General features: G+C 44.2%; 2 protein-coding genes across 5 annotated transcripts in view; both read left to right on the top strand.

The window, feature by feature from the left end:
• Positions 1,973–16,443, top strand: part of LOC109841167 (NADP-specific glutamate dehydrogenase-like) — a 30,818-nt gene continuing 16,347 nt past the window's right edge. For all 3 annotated transcript variants that reach the window (XR_002247167.1, XR_002247166.1, XM_020410050.1), the window contains exons 1-2: positions 1,973–2,223; positions 3,256–3,341. Coding sequence is in view for 1 of the 3 variants with exons in the window: in XM_020410050.1 (XP_020265639.1) it covers positions 3,263–3,341 (79 nt within the window). In the remaining 2 variants the exon portion in view is untranslated. The remainder of the gene's footprint in view (positions 2,224–3,255; positions 3,342–16,443) is intronic.
• On the top strand, positions 6,589–9,051 carry LOC109841166. 2 transcript variants are annotated; one of them, XM_020410048.1, is made up of 6 exons: positions 6,589–6,955; positions 7,032–7,226; positions 7,332–7,391; positions 7,464–7,661; positions 7,819–8,049; positions 8,122–9,051. In XM_020410048.1, the coding sequence occupies exons 1-6, from the start codon at positions 6,700–6,702 to the stop codon at positions 8,868–8,870; spliced, it is 1,689 nt and encodes a 562-aa protein (XP_020265637.1). In that variant the 5' UTR covers positions 6,589–6,699; the 3' UTR covers positions 8,871–9,051. The 2 variants fall into 2 exon arrangements, with proteins under 2 accessions (XP_020265637.1, XP_020265636.1); XM_020410047.1 differs by having other exon boundaries at positions 7,032–7,391.

Raw genomic sequence — 16,443 nt, 5'->3', positions numbered from 1 at the left:
TTATCGCCTATTGCTTGTGCGGGATCGTTGCCGGTACCGGGGTTTATCCGTGGACCGCCTACGGATCAGATCCGATGAGCAGAAGTTTGGATAATTAATGCTTTTGCTTCACGAAGGAAGTGATTGCAGTAGTGGCGATTTTGACAAAGCAAAATCACGGCTCTTCTCGGGATTTAAGACTAAGCTTAAATCCGGAGGAGGGTGGAATGAGTCTTAGATCTCTCGAACTCTTGTTTTGTTGAAGAACTCCGCCAAGATCTGCTAACTCTCTGAAATTCGTGCTCCAATCTCCAATTTGATAGCACTTCGTCCTCTTGATTTCCAGATCTCCAAAAATGAACACCCGAGCCCCTATTTATAGGCTTGGTTGGTGGTTTTCTTTGATCAAAACGAGGGATTCCCTCTATCTTCAGTTAGAAACTGTCTAACAACAATATCAGAGCAGTTGGAACCCCAAATCTCGAAAGAATCCGAAAAGAAACCGATTCTGGCTGTTTCACCGAAGTGGCTCGGCCTTGGCCGATCCACCATTTGGTGGCTCGGCCTTGGCCGAGCCACCAAATGGTGGTTTGGCCTGTGGCCGAGCCACTGGTCTGACCGGACTGTTTCGACGCGTCCTGGTCTTCAGAGGCTTTCGTGATTTTCTAGAGTTTGGTTCGTTCCGTCGTTTGTATGTATCTCATTGTTTCGCCAAGTGGTACGCTTCCTCGATTTGCTTTGCGTGTTTCGTGAACGCACAAATCGTTTTGACGGTGGCTGGGCTAATTTTTAGGTTACTTGGCTTGTCGTTTCGACGGCCAGTGAATGCGCTGGCTACTTGGAACTGGCTAATGAGTGCGCGGGCCAATTAGGAATAGCCTGTGAGCACACGAGAGATCTGATTCATCATTCCGGTGACCGTTGAGTGTACGGGCCACTTGGTTGAATCTTCTCAATTTGGAAGACGATGTTTATCGCTTCCTTTTCATCTCGAGCCGCATACGGGAACTTATAGGCATTTTTAGACGCCTACAGATACCCCCTCCAAAGTGTTTCAGCCTTATTCCTTTAAAGAGGAGTCTGAAATACTTTGGACGTGATAGGCCTACACCTTCAGTCGGTATTAAAGGACCTATAACCGATTTCAGTTCTTGACTTCTTTACATTTCAGTCTGTTCAGTATTTCATCGAACAGTTGCAATGCTCCCGGTGCTGCGTTTATCGTCTGACCGTTGCCGAAGTCTTGAATCTGAATTTGGTGAGTTAATTTTGGTTCGTCTCGCTGAGTTGACTTTTGGATTAACTATCTGCATCGCAACGCGTTGACCGGCGTTGACCTAGGGCTACGCGTTGATCCGCGTTAACCTTAGGGTTTCGTGTCGATCGGTGTTGACTCTCATCGCAACGCGTCGACTGGCGTTGACCTAGGGTTACGCGTTGATCCAGCGTTGACCTTAGGGTTTCGAATTGATCAGCGTTGACTCTCATCGCAACGCGTTGACCGGCGTTGACCTAGGGCTACGCGTTGATCCGGCGTTGACCTTAGGGTTTCGCATTAACGTGAGGAGAACCAGTTTATACTCGTGTACTCCTGGGAGTTTCGGAAATTAGTTTAGCCTCGTGTACCCGTCGGAGGTTGACGGGTTGTCCTTAAGAATATTATACATAATATTTTCCAGAAACTTCCCGTCAATTGTGAGAAATAGTTTAGACTCGTATTCTCATTGGAGTATAAATACGAGTGTTGAATACGTCGTAAAAATATCTGAAAAGGGGATTAAAGTGTATATAAATTATCCCAAGTCTTTCTACACGTTCGAGCCAACGTTTCGCACCTCATACGCGTGTGAACCATCAAAAAATGATTTCATCCGGTTCGGTTCATGCCGGTTTGAGTTGGTTCGGGTCATGTGGGTTCGGTCCAACCAAAAACAAAAAAAAAAATCCACTTACAAAACCCGATCCCCTCTCCTCCTTTCTCTTTTGTTTCGCTTCCGGTTTCTAAAGTTCCGCCTCCCCTCTCTTTCATCTTTCGGTTTTGAGCTCTCCTTCTCCAAGAGTTCTAAATCTCCAAGAACTTCCCCACACCAAGGACTCCAAACAAGATCCAAGTCTTCCTCCTTAAAACCCATCAACTTTGATAAGATAAAGCCTCAAAAAAGAAACCCTGACCTTGGCCGAAATCTTCATCTCCCCACAAGCTAGGGTTTGTGATTTTCTTCTTCTTCAAGCTTCAGAACTTGGGTAAGTTTTTTTTTTATGGCTTCAATTCCCTTGCTTTGATTTTAGTTAGTTCTTCATGCTTTGGTTCAATGATTGAAAACCCTAGTTCTTCAAATTTGGGGGAAATCCGAAATTTGCATTGGGTTTGATTGTTGGCCGAATTTTCTTGATTGATTGTGTTCATGGCTTGATAATTTCAACTCTAGCTCTTTAATCTTGGAAGAAAACCGAATTTGGGTATGAAATTTGAGAAATTGGCCGAAATTTTTTACTGTTCATGGCCGAAAATCTTACTGTTCATGGCCGAAAAATCTTGTTGAGTTCTTGGGATTGATGGTTGGCCGACTGATTTCTTGTTGAACCTGTTTATAGCCGAAACATCCAGGTTGACATTGGTGGTATGCATGGCCGAATTCTTGGTTTGTTTGAACCCTTAACTGTACATGGCCGAGAAAATCTTACTGTTCATGGTTGTGAAATCTTGACCGAACCTGTACATGGTTGAAAATTTGTGACGATACTGATTTCTCGAGTTGATGCTCTTGAACTCATGCCTCGTCGAGGTCGAATTTTGACTCTTGGTTAATTGTTGATGATTGCGTCCAAACTTGTATGTGTATTTGAGTGGAGCCTAAACTTGCACATGGCCGAATTTCTGTCTTCAATTGTGAGCATGGCTTGATCACTGTATATGGCTGAAAATTCTGTTGAGGTCTTCGAGCTTTTCATGGCCGAATTCTTTTATGTGCTTGAGCTTTGTATATAATTCGAACTCGTATATAATTGAACTAATGTATATGATTGAACTCGAACTTGTATATAGCCAAGCTCTTGTGTTGTCGAATTCATATGTAACTGAACTCGTGTATGTGATTTGAATTCGAATTTGTATGTGGTCGAAATAACTTGAATGGGGGATGTCGTATAGGTTTAATCGGACCTTCAACTAGAAAATTCTATGTTATAGAATTTCAATCGAAGATTCACAATTTCCCTTTTTAACATTATACTTCCCAAATCTCTGAATGATTGAATTGTTGGTTCTCGTTGCAGGTTAGCTATGGCGACGAGGAAGTCACGTACCGCGAGGGGTCGTTCTGCTACCCAGTCACCCGAGCCCGAACCTTTCAGTTGCACTGGTATAACGTTATCATTTCTCTTATTTACGACTTTAACATCATTGCATCTTGCATCCCCGCTTTGTTCTCTTATTTACGACTTTAACATCATTGCATCATTGCATCATTGCATCTTATTTACGATATGAAGTGGCCGCTTCATATCCGTGTTTCGCTTGGTCACAACACACTTAAAATTAATTTAGGGCGACTTCACCGGTATAGAGCCGTCATTCTCCTTCGTGGGCGTGGCCGCTTCATATCCGTGTTTGCTTGGTCACAACACACTTAAAATTAATTTAGGGCGATTTCACCGGTATAGAGCCGTCATTCTCCTTCGTGGGCGTGGCCGCTTCATATCCGTGTTTCGCTTGATCAAAACACACTTAAAATTAATTTAGAGCGACTTTACCGGTATAGAGCCGTCATTCTCCTTCGTGGGTGTGGCCGCTTCATATCCGTGTTTCGCTTGATCAAAACACACTTAAAATTAATTTAGGGCGACTTCACCGGTATAGAGCCGTCATTCTCCTTCGTGGGCGTGGCCGCTTCATATCCGTGTTTCGCTTGATCAAAACATGCTTAAATAAACAAGCACCTTTTCTTTTTTTTTTCTTTTTTTTTGAAACCCACATGGATGTGTTATGCATGATATCCCCATTTTGTTCTCCTTAGTGAGGCAATCGGGAAGAGCCGCCATTCTCCTTCGTGGGCGTGGCCGCTTCACAGCCGTGTTTTGCTTGGTCAAAACACGCCTAAATTAACTTGGGGCGATTTCACATTGTATCGCATCGCGTGGGGTAAGGTATGTTGTCGCGTTGTTGTGCGATAGCATACTTTATCTTGTGCGCACGTGATACCGTTGAAATCGTCTCACCAATTACAGGATCGTGACTCTATCTCACCGCTTCGTGAAATGAGTTCAATGCTTGTTTTGATAACAAAAAAACGTTATAATTATATTTTGTGAATGTGCATTATTTGTTTCAGTTGAATTTCCTTCAAGGGCGATCAATGCCAAAGCGGTGGAAGGTCGCTCCGGCGAGGCTTACGCCTCTGCCAACGACCCTATGCTCATTCTGGCCATCCCCCAATTTGCTCCGGGTGCACCTGAAGAACTCCCCCAACTAATACGCAAAGGAGATCGTCGTACCTTACGACAATTGATTACCGACGTACCTCTGGTTGAAGATGTTAACTCCACTCATCCCCTAAAGAAGCCAGATTATCTATTTGACGATTCTGTTGAGGATCCGATCATCGTACCCCTCAAGGCTGAGCAGTGGTTACATAAAGATGGAGGGGGCTTCTTATATATCCCTTATATTCCTCGTCATCGCCCATTGATTGAACTACGATGACAGGCTGTTAAACGAGAGATGTCGTGGGATCTGACGGAAGAACGTGAACGTGTCCATTGTGGATACATCACTCATCACTCCACCCCTGGTTCGAGTAACAGAAACCGTATCACTGGATTACATCCTGGTGTATCGGGGCTGAATGACCCGCCACGAGGCGAACTATTCACGGTTGCTAATACTTTGAAGAATCGCCTCGCGAGGCTGGGGAGAGAGATGCCTGCCAATAATCACAGATGTTATGGTTGGGTCCATTCTTCAGATAAATTTTGGTGGTCTCGCCTAACCAACTATGTTCTCGCCCGATGGGGTGAAGAACTGAAGGCTAGCGGGCTATACGGGGCCGTTCGTGCCACTATGTACGGACTAACACTCAGCATTCCTCACTTCCTTGCGTTGATGGAGCTTTACAATCCCGATGCGAATACATTTCTGACGAAGCGTGGGGAATTGGGATTAGCTCTTCATGAAATGCATAAGGTTTCGGGTTTGCCGATGGGAAATATGATATACCAAGAATATTTTCCTTCGAATCGGGAGTTACGTCAGTTGAAGTCAACTACCTCGGATCGTTACGACACTTTGTGGGATCTCACCTGCCATTACTACACCGCTTTGGCAGGTGTTGACCCAGTATTGAAGAGGACCAAACCGCAAATCAGCTTGAAAAGATTTGCAAATTATTTGTTCAGAAATCTAGAAAGCAACTCTGGTGAAGCGATTTGCGAGTTGAGACCACTGACTTTGGCAGAGATTAATGAGTTAATTAAGAAGTCCGACGCGCATTCCTATACCACTGCTGGTATCGAGGATGATTTTCCTGCTGGGACCAAGTTTCACACATTCTTATGGCATACTATGAAGCCTATTCACCCGATGACTCTGTTGGCTGGTTATCTTACCATTTGGTTGAAGAAATGCGTAGTCCCATACCATCCTACGGATGTTCTGCCCGTGGAGGTACTTTACCCCGCTGTTCAGTTGGCTCATAGGAAAAATCTTTCTCTTCTCCCGGCAATGATCGCCGATATCCACCGTGGTCTTCGCCAACTGGTTAGTACTTTCACTCAGGAAGGAAGTAAGCCAAATGCTGTAATCCAAACGGCCAAGGTGGAGCTGCCCTATACTTACCTGATGGCGTGGTTTGCTCTTCACCGTCCTGATATGATAGATGCGCCCAAAGTTGCGAATCAATTCGCCCCCTTGCTGTAACTGATAGAAAATTGTAAATGGAAAGGACGGGGGTTCTCGGACATACGGAAACGATTGCAAGAACATAAATGCTGGGTCTTCTCGACATGTTTCCCTCGATTTTCGGGCCGTTATGGTGATTCATTGGTTGACATGGAGAAACCTGGTACTGGTCAGACTTGTCTTGACGCGGGGTGCTTTGACTGGCTAGTGAACATTAGGCCAGGTTACATGGTTTTCCGAGTAAAGAACTACTGCTACATAGAACCGTATCTACCATGCAGAGTCGCACAACAACTTGGGTATGATCAGATATATGTTGGGAACCCAAGTTCAAGTCTTCGGACTCGCGGTGGCCTAGTAGACGGTGCCCGTGCATGGTTGTGGAATGTTACGGGTTGCACTGGCGCCAGGTTTAGTCTTCCTGTTGCTGAACGCCAACTGGAACTTACCTTCTTATATTGCCGTTGGCTATTAGCGGCCAATGAGTCTGTCGCGGTGAAGCCAATCGTCGAGTTGACAGCCGAAGCAGCAGCTCGGATTGCTACTCAAATGGTTTATGAGGCCGAGTATCAGAAGAGGAAAGACAAAGAACCCGTCGATCCCTTTACAGATAAAGAACAAGAGGACGATCCCTTCCTTTTTGAAGAAGGATGTTCAGATGCAGATGTTGTCAGCGGTAAGGCTAAAGCGGCAGACTATGATGAAGAGCCACAGGTTTGTCAGAGTCCTTCTTCGCAGAACTATTGGATTTGGCAGTCGCCGATCAAATTCGCCGACTCAAGACCCGAAAAAGGTGGAAAGCTTTACCCACTTATCCTCACAAAATGTTTGTTGAAATTCCAGGTTTAGGTTTTGAAGGAGAAAAGGGAGTGAAAGGTCGTCGCCTTACTCGCACTAATTCTCGGATCGTGGCTCGAATTGATCCCTCAATTGAACCATGTGCTGAATCCATACCGAGTAGACCCGCAGATCCTGACGAGGCGCGGCCTTGTAAACGTCAGAAGATGACTTTGAGGCGACGCGTCACCTCGTCGATTCCTAACGCAGAACCACTCGGTGACGTGCCCATTATTGGGGGAGGTAATGTTCTAACTCTTGTCATCTTTCCAAACTTTTCTTCTACCAAACTTTAGATTCAACGGATTTTCTATTCCAGAAGGTCACGATGAAGACTCAATGAGGTACAATTCTCCTTCTCCCGACTTAGACTTTTTTGGAGGGTCATGCTTCGCGCCACCAATAGATGAGGCCGTGAATCAGGATCTAACAGGTATCGAAACAGATACGACACCTGGAGCTGGTGAAGGTATCGTCGTGGGATCTGATTCGCCCATGGTGGTTGCTAACCCAGGTACATCTATTATCGGTAGTACGACTTTTAGATGGCAATCTCGGGTATTAAACGATTCAGAGCTCGTCTCTCCTCTAATTGCTTATATGCTTCTGGCTCTTTTAGAAAAGTTACAAGAGGCGATCATTGACGTTGGGGTTGAAGAGCAGGCTGTCATTACTGAAGGTGAATTTAATTCTCTCTCATTGCCGATTTTCATTTCTCTTTCCATGTCTTAACACTTAGAATTTTCTTCAGATGTTTCAATGGAAGGCTCGAATGATACAAACACCTTTCATCATGTAGCCGATGCACCTCCGTCTGATCCCATACGGGATCCTTCGGGTTCTGAGGACAGGCTACTTGATGAAATGCTGTTAGAGCAAACTCGTCGAGATGCCACCGAACCAGTCATCGAAGCTGTTGAACCGATTATTGGAGCTGGTTCTTCTGTGGGTATGGATTTTGTTCTTTTATAAAAATTATTCCCTTATCGGTTTCACTTTAATCCTTAAGGGAGTCATACTTGTAAGACCAGTCGTTAAGACTGATGCAGCTACTATTGTTGGGATATCTGATGATCCTGAGGGTCTTGATTTCTTACTGTTGGCAGGAACTATAATAGAAACTCAGTCGTCAGTGGCCCAAACTCAGCACACGACCCTGGCAACCGAGGTGACTACTGCAGCTGCGGGGATCTACCCAGCTGAACAAATCGCAAGACCAACTAAAGAAGTCGGTACATCTGCGACTATTACATCCGCAATAACTTCGACAACTCATACAAGCGTGCAAGGGGTGTCGAACGCAGAGTGTCAAACTAGAGAACCTTCAGTAGTTATTGGTGAGCCTTGTTTCGATATTTATCTTGAAACTATTCGGACTAAGATTCCTAAATAGCTACTCTTCTTTTTAGGACTCTCAACTCAGCTTTATGATCTCGTCACGACGTTACTATCTAATAACGACCCAGATAAAATTCTCCTTCTCATGGAAATTCGCTCTTTCTTCTCGTTCGTGAACGAGATGGTTGACAATCTCCTCCGCAACGGGCTTTCTATTAGTCTCTTCAGGTCATATCTCGACAAACAAGTGACTCTTCTAAGGAGTCAAGGGTATTCAGACTTGGCGGACATTATTACTGCAGACTTGGTTTGCCTTGAGTGCGAACTTGCAAAGCTGAAGGGATTTCAGGCAGCCGGAGTTTCTTCATATGTAGACGCTCAGATGGAAGCCAAGTTACAAGCATGGCTCGAAGCTCAAATATCCGTCGATTCTAAGATTCGGGAAGCGGAGGCTCTTGTTCACCAAATGGAAGCGGCTTATGCTGGCAGATCAACAACTCTTTACAATATTGATTCCTCTCTTGCGTCAGGTGATGCCACTATAGCACGACTCGAGCAAGAGTTAAAAGCAGCTAAGGATGCTCAAGCTGCTTTGAAGATAACGAGGGTGCATGCGGAGCGCGCTCGAGAGGAGACGTCTGGACAGCTGACACTCACTAAGGAGAAGTTGGCTACGGCGAAAGCGGAGGCCGTGAAGGTATTGGCTGCTGATGAAGACTCTATGAAGATCACGATACGGAGTGAACTTGAGCAAGCTTATACTGTGGAATTATCTAAGTTAGAGCAGCAAGTTCTTAGCCATAAGCTTCATGTAGATTAACTACGACTTTTGTACCTGCAAACTCAAAATTTTTAGTAATAGAGGATATATATATATATTTTTCGTTTATTATGCCCCTTTTTTTTATATCATGATGTCTTATTCTGTTTGGAATAATCAATCATAATACTTATAGGATTTTTGGCAAATCCTCAGCCTTCAACGGATTTGATGAGCCTTTACCGACTACCGTTTGAGTCGGGCTAGTTTTTGGCAAATCCTCAGCCTTCAACGGATTTGATGAGCCTTTACCGACTACCGTTTGAGTCGGGCTAGTGTGCGGATTATTTTGGATCCGTTCCGCAGTTTGAGTCGGGCTAGTGTGCGGATTATTTTGAATCCGTTCCGCACATAACGTTGCGCTAAGAGAATTAATTCACTTAGACTTGGTGCTATGATTTTGAATACATAGACTTTGTTTTTTCATGGGAGTAGACTAAACGGCCACGCGTGTTAGGCGTTGACTTACCCCTTCTTAGGCTTCGGGATAAAATACCCCAGACTTAGACCCTGGTGTCTTTTTCAATCGGTGAAAGACTAAACCGGCGACGTGTGTTAGACGTAGACTTAGGATTTTTGGCAAATCCCCAGCCTTTAACGGGTTTGATGAGCCTTTACCGACTACCGTTTGAGTCGGGCTAGCATGTGAATTATTAAAACCCGTTTCACATGTAACGTTGCGCTAAGAGAATTAATTCACTTAGACTTGGTGCTATGACTTTGAATACATAGGCTTTGTCTTTCTCATGGGAGTAGACTAAACGGCAACGCGTATTAGGCGTTGACTTACCCCTCCTTAGGCTTCGGGGTAAATTCCCCAGGCTTAGACCCTGGTGTCTTTTTCAATCGGTGAAAGACTAAACCGGCGACGTGTGTTAGACGTAGACTTAAGATTTTTGGCAAACCCCCAGCCTTCAACGGATTTGATGTGCCTTTACCGATTACCGTTTGAATCGGGCTAGCATGTGAATTATTAAAACCCGTTCCGCACATAACGTTGCGCTAAGAGAATTAATTCACTTAGACTTGGTGCTATGATTTTGAATACATAGACTTCGCCATTTCTTACGGGAATATGACACCCGGCAACGCTTGTTAGACGCTGACTCATCCCTACTTAGGATTCGGGATAAAAGTCCCCAGACTATACTCTGGTATCTTTTTCACTCGGTAAAAGACTAAACCGGCAACGCGTGTTAGGCGTAGGCTTATCTCTATTTAGGAATCGAGATAAAATTCCCCGGGCATAAAGTGCGCGGATTTGAGAATTACGTCTTTTCTCAGGGTAAAGACAAACCTAAAAATGAAAGAGGAAGAATTTTATATTCTATCTTTCAACACTGAAGAGGAAGAATTTTATATTCTATCTCCAGTTGGAAAGAAAACTCGAGGTGGGATCTCCACCCCCAAAATCCGAAAAGATGAAACTAAGAGTGAGATCTCCACTCCGAGAATCAGAAAGATTCAAACGACCCTAACTTTTATAGGATTGGTTGTTTGATCTAAGAAAAGAGTTCCTTATTTATTGAGGAAAAATTCCGATTTCGACCCTAACTTTTATAGGTTTGGCTGAAAAAGAATTTATGGAAGTCTTTCGTTTATCGAAAGGGATAACTCAATCTTAGTCCTAACTATCTGCATGTTTGACTAAGTGAGATTGGGAACAATCCTAACTTTTATAGGTTTGATTGTTTGGATTGAAAGTGGACCTCTCGTTCATGAAAAAAATCGAAAGGAGAATTTGGCTTTGGCCCTAACTTTTATAGGTTTGACCTGAAAGCAAAGTGAGTGGAATACAGGTAGTAACAGAAAAACTGGTTTGTACTAGCCACTCAATGGAGGATATCGATGTTAAGTGATTAGGACTTAACACGTTAAGACTTGAAAATTGTCATGAATTGGCGGATTGCAATTTTGGCGGGCCCACCGTCAATTGATTTGATCAGTGGAGGATTTTGTGAGGTAAAATTGATTTGTCAAAATGACCGAATCTCATTTATCAATAATAAAACACGCTTTAACTTTGAATACATTCAGAGTCCAAGTGTGGATTTTTATTTATTACTTTCATAGCACCTGGGTTATCCCTAAGAATACCACATGCAGTATTCTTCGGGGAACTTCCCGATACATTGGTTATCCTGAGTATACTAAGGGTAGTATTTTTTCAGGAACTTGCCGTTTATCGGCATCATAAGCCGGTCGCCTTCCTTGGTAGTGAGGCGATATGCGCCACTCGAATAGACTGTCTCTACTACGAACGGCCCTTCCCATTTGGGTTCAAATTTGCCTTTCTTCTTGGAGTTAAGGATCATAGGCCGTCTTTCAGTTAAGACCAAATCTCCTTCTTTAAAACTCCGTTGTTGAACATTCTTGTCGAAAGCTCGAGAAATTCTGGCTTGGTAAAACTCAATGTGTTGTTGAGCTTCTAAGCGCTTTTCATCGAGCATCTCGAGTTCTTTGAGACGTTTCTGATGTTGTTCTTCGGTCGTCATCTGGGTTGCGAGAGCGATTCGAAGAGATGGAATTTGTATTTCTAACGGAAGGACGGCTTCACACGCGTACACCAAGGAATACGGGGTTGCGCCAGTAGGCATGCGAATTGTGGTGCGGTAAGCCCATAGTGCTTTGCCGAGTTTATCATCCCAATCTCGTTTGTTAGTCTTCACGAGTTTTGATAAGAGCTTGATGATAGTCTTGTTAAAGGCTTCAGCTAATCCATTTGCTGTGGGATTATAAGCTGTTGACGAGACGTCTTCAATTTTAAACTTCTCGCAAAATCTGATGAATGCATTACTGACAAACTGAGGACCGTTGTCATGTATGATCCGTCTTGGGACACCATATCGGTAGATAATATGGTGTTTGATGAATGCGATAACGTTGTTTGTCTTAACTTCTCTGAGTGGAATCGCTTCAGCCCATTTGAAAAAGTAATCGGTAATTACGAGAATAAATCGATCACCTTTGACTGACGGGGGATTTATAGGACCAACGATATCCATTCCCCAAGTCTCAAAAGGCCACGAGGTCGTCGAAGGATGTAAATGCTCCGGGGGTTGGTGCATATAATTCGCGTGCACTTGACACGCATGACACTTCCGGGCATATGCGACTGCATCTTTGATCATGGTGGGCCAATAATACCCTATTCTTCTAATGCGATCATAAAGTTTGGGGCAAGGTTGGTGTGCACCGCAAACACCTTCGTGTGTCTCTTTCAAGACTTCTTCTGTTTCTTTAATCGATAAACAACGTAGTAGTAAATCATTATACCCCCGGCGATATAATGTTCGACTCTCCGTGTTATAGTAGAATCTTGGTGCTTTTCGTCGGATTGAATCCCTCTCCTTCACGTCTTCTGGTAATATTTCATGCAAGACGTAATCGATGATAGGGAAACGCCAATCTCGGGGTTCAAACTCGACTTGGGTTGAATATACCTCATTAACATCCTCTTCTTTGTCATCTTCATCGTAGATTGACACTAAGAGTTGGTGAGTTCTTACTGTAACAAACTGTTCTGTTTCAGGAGGCTGTGCCAGAGATACGGCTAATGCTGCTAATGCATCTGCGTAATGCCAGAGATACGGCTAATGCTGCTAATGCATCTGCGTAAGCGTTCTGTAATCGCGGAATGTGTTCGATGAAGAATCCTTCGAACGATTCTGCCATCTCTACAGCCATCTTATGATATGGTATTAAATCCTGACTTCGGACCTCATACTCTCCTTGAACCTGCTTAACTATTAGTTGAGAATCGCCGAACGCTTCGAGATACTCGACCCCCAGTTCTTTAGCGAAATTGAGTCATATGAGTAGCGCGTTATATTCGGCAACATTATTTGAGCATGGCTCGGTCAACGAGTAGGCTCGAGGCATTACATGTTTTCCTGGAGAAACTAAGACGACCCCAACTCCAGAAGAAATCTTAGAACATCTAGGAGCACTTGCTACATTAGCTGCTCGAGAAGCACCGTCGAAGTACAAACGCCACACTTGTTGGTGCGAAGTTGCATTGACTTCGTGGGTTTCATCTGGAAGATCGTCATATATCTCGGCAGTATCCGTAGTTGGGTTAGCTGCCAGGAGGTCACAAATGGCCTGTCCTTTTACCGACTTCTGTTGTTTAAAGTGCATGTCATATTAGGATAGGAGCAAGGCCCATTTTGCTAGTCGCCAATTCATGAAAGCCGGTTGTGTCATGAACACTCAGACTGGGTTAACTTTGGAGATAACATAAATAGTCTGTCCAACTAGGTAATGTCGCATCTTCTGAATTGCGAACACCAAGGCGAGGCATTCCCTTTCAATCATGGGATACCGGGATTCAGCACCTACCAAGGTCCGGCTTAGATAATATACTGCCTGTTCGTTATCGTCATCTTGTGCAAGTAGTGCACTTAATGAGTGGCTCGTCGCCTTGACATAAATCAAGAACGGTTTGCCCGATTTTGGTGCAACGAGTACAGGAGGTTTTGAGAGATATTCTTTAATACCCTCGAATGCTTTTTGACAAGCGTCGTCCCATATGAATGATACGCCCTTCTTGGTGAGTTTGGAGAATGGTTGACATTTTCCTGAGAGGTTCGAGATGAACCGACAGATATAAGCCAACCGTCCTTGCAGCCCTCTGAGTTCTTTGAGATTTCTCGGGGATTGCAACTCGTTGATCGCCTTTACTTTATCAGGGTCGATGTGAATACCCTTAGTTGTGACGACGAATCCAAGTAATTTACCGCTGGACATTCCGAGAAAAGATTTGGTTGGATTCATCTTCAGTTGATGAGTTCGCATCAGATCGAACATTGTCTTCAAGTCTTTGATGTGATCATTTTTATCACGACTTTTCACAACGAGATCATCCACGTAGCACTCAACAGTCTTTCGGAGATGCTCTTGGAAAATCTTCGACATGGCTCTCTGATACGTGGCACCTGTATTCTTTAAGCCGAATGGCATAACCGTATAGCAGAAAACACCAAGGGGTGTTCTAAATGCAGTATGTTTTTCATCATCTGGATGCATCTTTATCTGATTATAACCGGAAAATCCGTCCATGAAAGACATTCTTTCGAATCCGCACGTGTTAATAATAACGTCTGTGATGGGAAGAGGGAAATCGTCTTTTGGACATGCAGTATTCAGGTCTCTAAAGTAGATACAAATTCTGATCTTCCCATTCTTTTTAAGGACCGGGACAATATTGGCAAGCCATTCAGGATGTTGCTTCTCTCTGACGAAACCCGAGTCGATAAGCTTTTTAACCTCGGACTCGATTGCTTCCATAAGTTACGGACGAAACCGTCTTTGTTGTTGTTTGATAGGTTTGACATCCGGTTTGATATTGAGGCGATGCACTGCCACATTTGGATCGAGTCCTGGCATATCTTCATAATTCCAGGCGAACACATTGATGTACTCCCTGATAAGAGAGATTAACTCCTCTTTCTCATCGGGCGGGAGGTTACCGCTAATGAATATCGGTTTCGGATTATCCTCGTTTCCCATATTCACTTGGACCACTTGATCCTCGGTAGGAGGTTCTCTTTGTTCAAATCTATCGTCGTACTGCATGTTTAGGTGATGAACCCAAGGGTCCTCCCAAGTTGGCATTTGATCGTCTTCCTCCATTGTAGCAGGATCAACTGTAGCCATGTTCGACATTAGCTTTTTGAACATTTCACCAAGACTAGCGTCGGAGTCCCAAGCTGAAGAATCAGAAGAATATCCATTTTTTCCCTTATTATCAATTTGATCGATGACCTGCCAGCAACATTCGTCATCGGATGAGGAGACGTAACCTAGACCTCTTCTATGGCGATAATAATCATCGGGTTTTCCTTTTGGTAAATAGGCCATTCGAGGTGGAACTCGCGGACCTCGACCAAAGCAAAGACCTTCTCCGAGCGTGAAATCATATCCATATTTCTCCATTAGATTGCGCGCTTTTGTGTTATACCTAAATAGATGAGGGGCAGGTTTATCATCATTATCTTTCTCTTCTAAGAAGTGGTCTGGTATCGGAGATTCTCTTCCTTTACCGTAGACGACTTCCTTTTCACCCCCTGTCTTTGCGGGGATGACAAGTGTCGTTCCGCATGTATCCTGTACCTGCTTTTTCGTCATACAAAATGATTGAAGTGGCATATACAAGTCAGGGTTATCATACAGCTCCTTAGTGATATTATCAAGACACATCGAGTACTCTAAATTATCATTTATTGATATTTCTTCGGTAAGTTGCTAGTTACAACTACTTTCCGATGATTCTTCATCGTCAAGATTGATTACAATGGGTACAATGTCATTAAGTACAAAACCACCATCATATAATCAAACCCAGCTTCGGTATCAGCTTCATCTCCGCTGTCCGTTCCTTGGGCCGATGGTTCAGTATCGGATTCGGCACCGTATAAAAGGGAATCGGTGAAATAGTTCTCCAATCCCTTAAACGGTTGCTTATCCGCGACCACCGTCTTAACTTCATTATTAGTGTCCACATACTTGAGGCACTGATGAAGAGTTGACGGGACTATAAGATTACCGTGGATCCAGGGTCGACCCAACAGTAAGTTATAGGATGTTTCCGCGTCAATCACGTAACAGGTGTCTTCTGACTTCAAATCCCTGATCTGACATTTTACTCGAATCTTTCCCAATGGTCTGGATCCACTTGTGTTGAATCTGTAGATCGTAGTGCCCGTGGAAGCTAGCTTACTAGCCGATATTCCGAGATTATACATCAATCGGAGTGGCATGATGCTGACAGCGGAACCCCCGGATCGACTTGGATCCGGTTGACAACGCTGGAGCCAATATGTCCGGTGAAGTACAAGGGCCGATCATGCTTTGAGTTTTTCGTCTGCATGTCTTCTTTGGTGAAAGAGATGCAGGAAAAGTGGTGCGCCGCGAGGTTGCAATGCTGGACTAGCGGCTCTGGTTCTTTAAGAGACGGCTTGATCCGAGTCAGAAAAACTTCGGAATTGGCCAATGCTTCTTGTAACGCTTCCCTTGTGTCCTTTGAAAGACGCAGCAGCTCATACAGAGTTATTCTAGCTGGTATATTGGCTAATTGCGTCATAATATCAAAATGGGGTGGAGCGCTCGAGCTTCCCGGTTTGTCCCTTCCAATCGGGTGATTGAATCGAGACTGCTTCGGGTTCTGACCTTCTTGGTATAAAGGTTCTTTCTCCTTTTGCTTTGGTTGGGTTTTCTCTGCAACTACGGGTGTTGGAGGAGTTGCAACAATTCCCATCTCTGCTAATGTCTTGGAGGGAACGGTTTTGGTTACCCCCTGCTTAGCTAACTGCTCGGAAGCATCCGGATACTTGAAGTGATACTCATTTTCACTCCGGGTCGCAAGGACTTCTTGTTCATCTTCAGAAAGCGGGAAAGTCGGGATTCTTTCGTCATCTTCTCCTGGAATGGCAGAGGTTCCGTAGCAGGACTTCCCTTTTCCTTTTGATTTCCTTTTGGATGACGATCCGACCCATTGTTCATCTTAGGTCGGGGTGAACCCAGAGAATTTCGCCATTCGGGGCCGTGTGTGGCACAAGTCCCTTCTGACGTT

The sequence above is a fragment of the Asparagus officinalis genome, chromosome 5, assembly GCF_001876935.1.
Source record: "Asparagus officinalis chromosome 5, Aspof.V1, whole genome shotgun sequence".
Taxonomy (NCBI): Eukaryota; Viridiplantae; Streptophyta; class Magnoliopsida; order Asparagales; family Asparagaceae; genus Asparagus; species Asparagus officinalis.
Note: the sequence above shows the minus strand (reverse complement) of the source record. Positions and strands in the feature narration are given on the sequence as shown.

Coding starts and splice junctions, on each gene's coding strand:
- LOC109841166 (XM_020410047.1), top strand. CDS start 6,700: ATGTTTGTTGAAATTCCAGGTTTAGGTTTTGAAGGAGAAAAGGGAGTG. Junction 6,956..7,031: donor CGTGCCCATTATTGGGGGAG/GTAATGTTCTAA, acceptor TTTCTATTCCAG/AAGGTCACGATGAAGACTCA. Junction 8,050..8,121: donor AGAACCTTCAGTAGTTATTG/GTGAGCCTTGTT, acceptor TCTTCTTTTTAG/GACTCTCAACTCAGCTTTAT.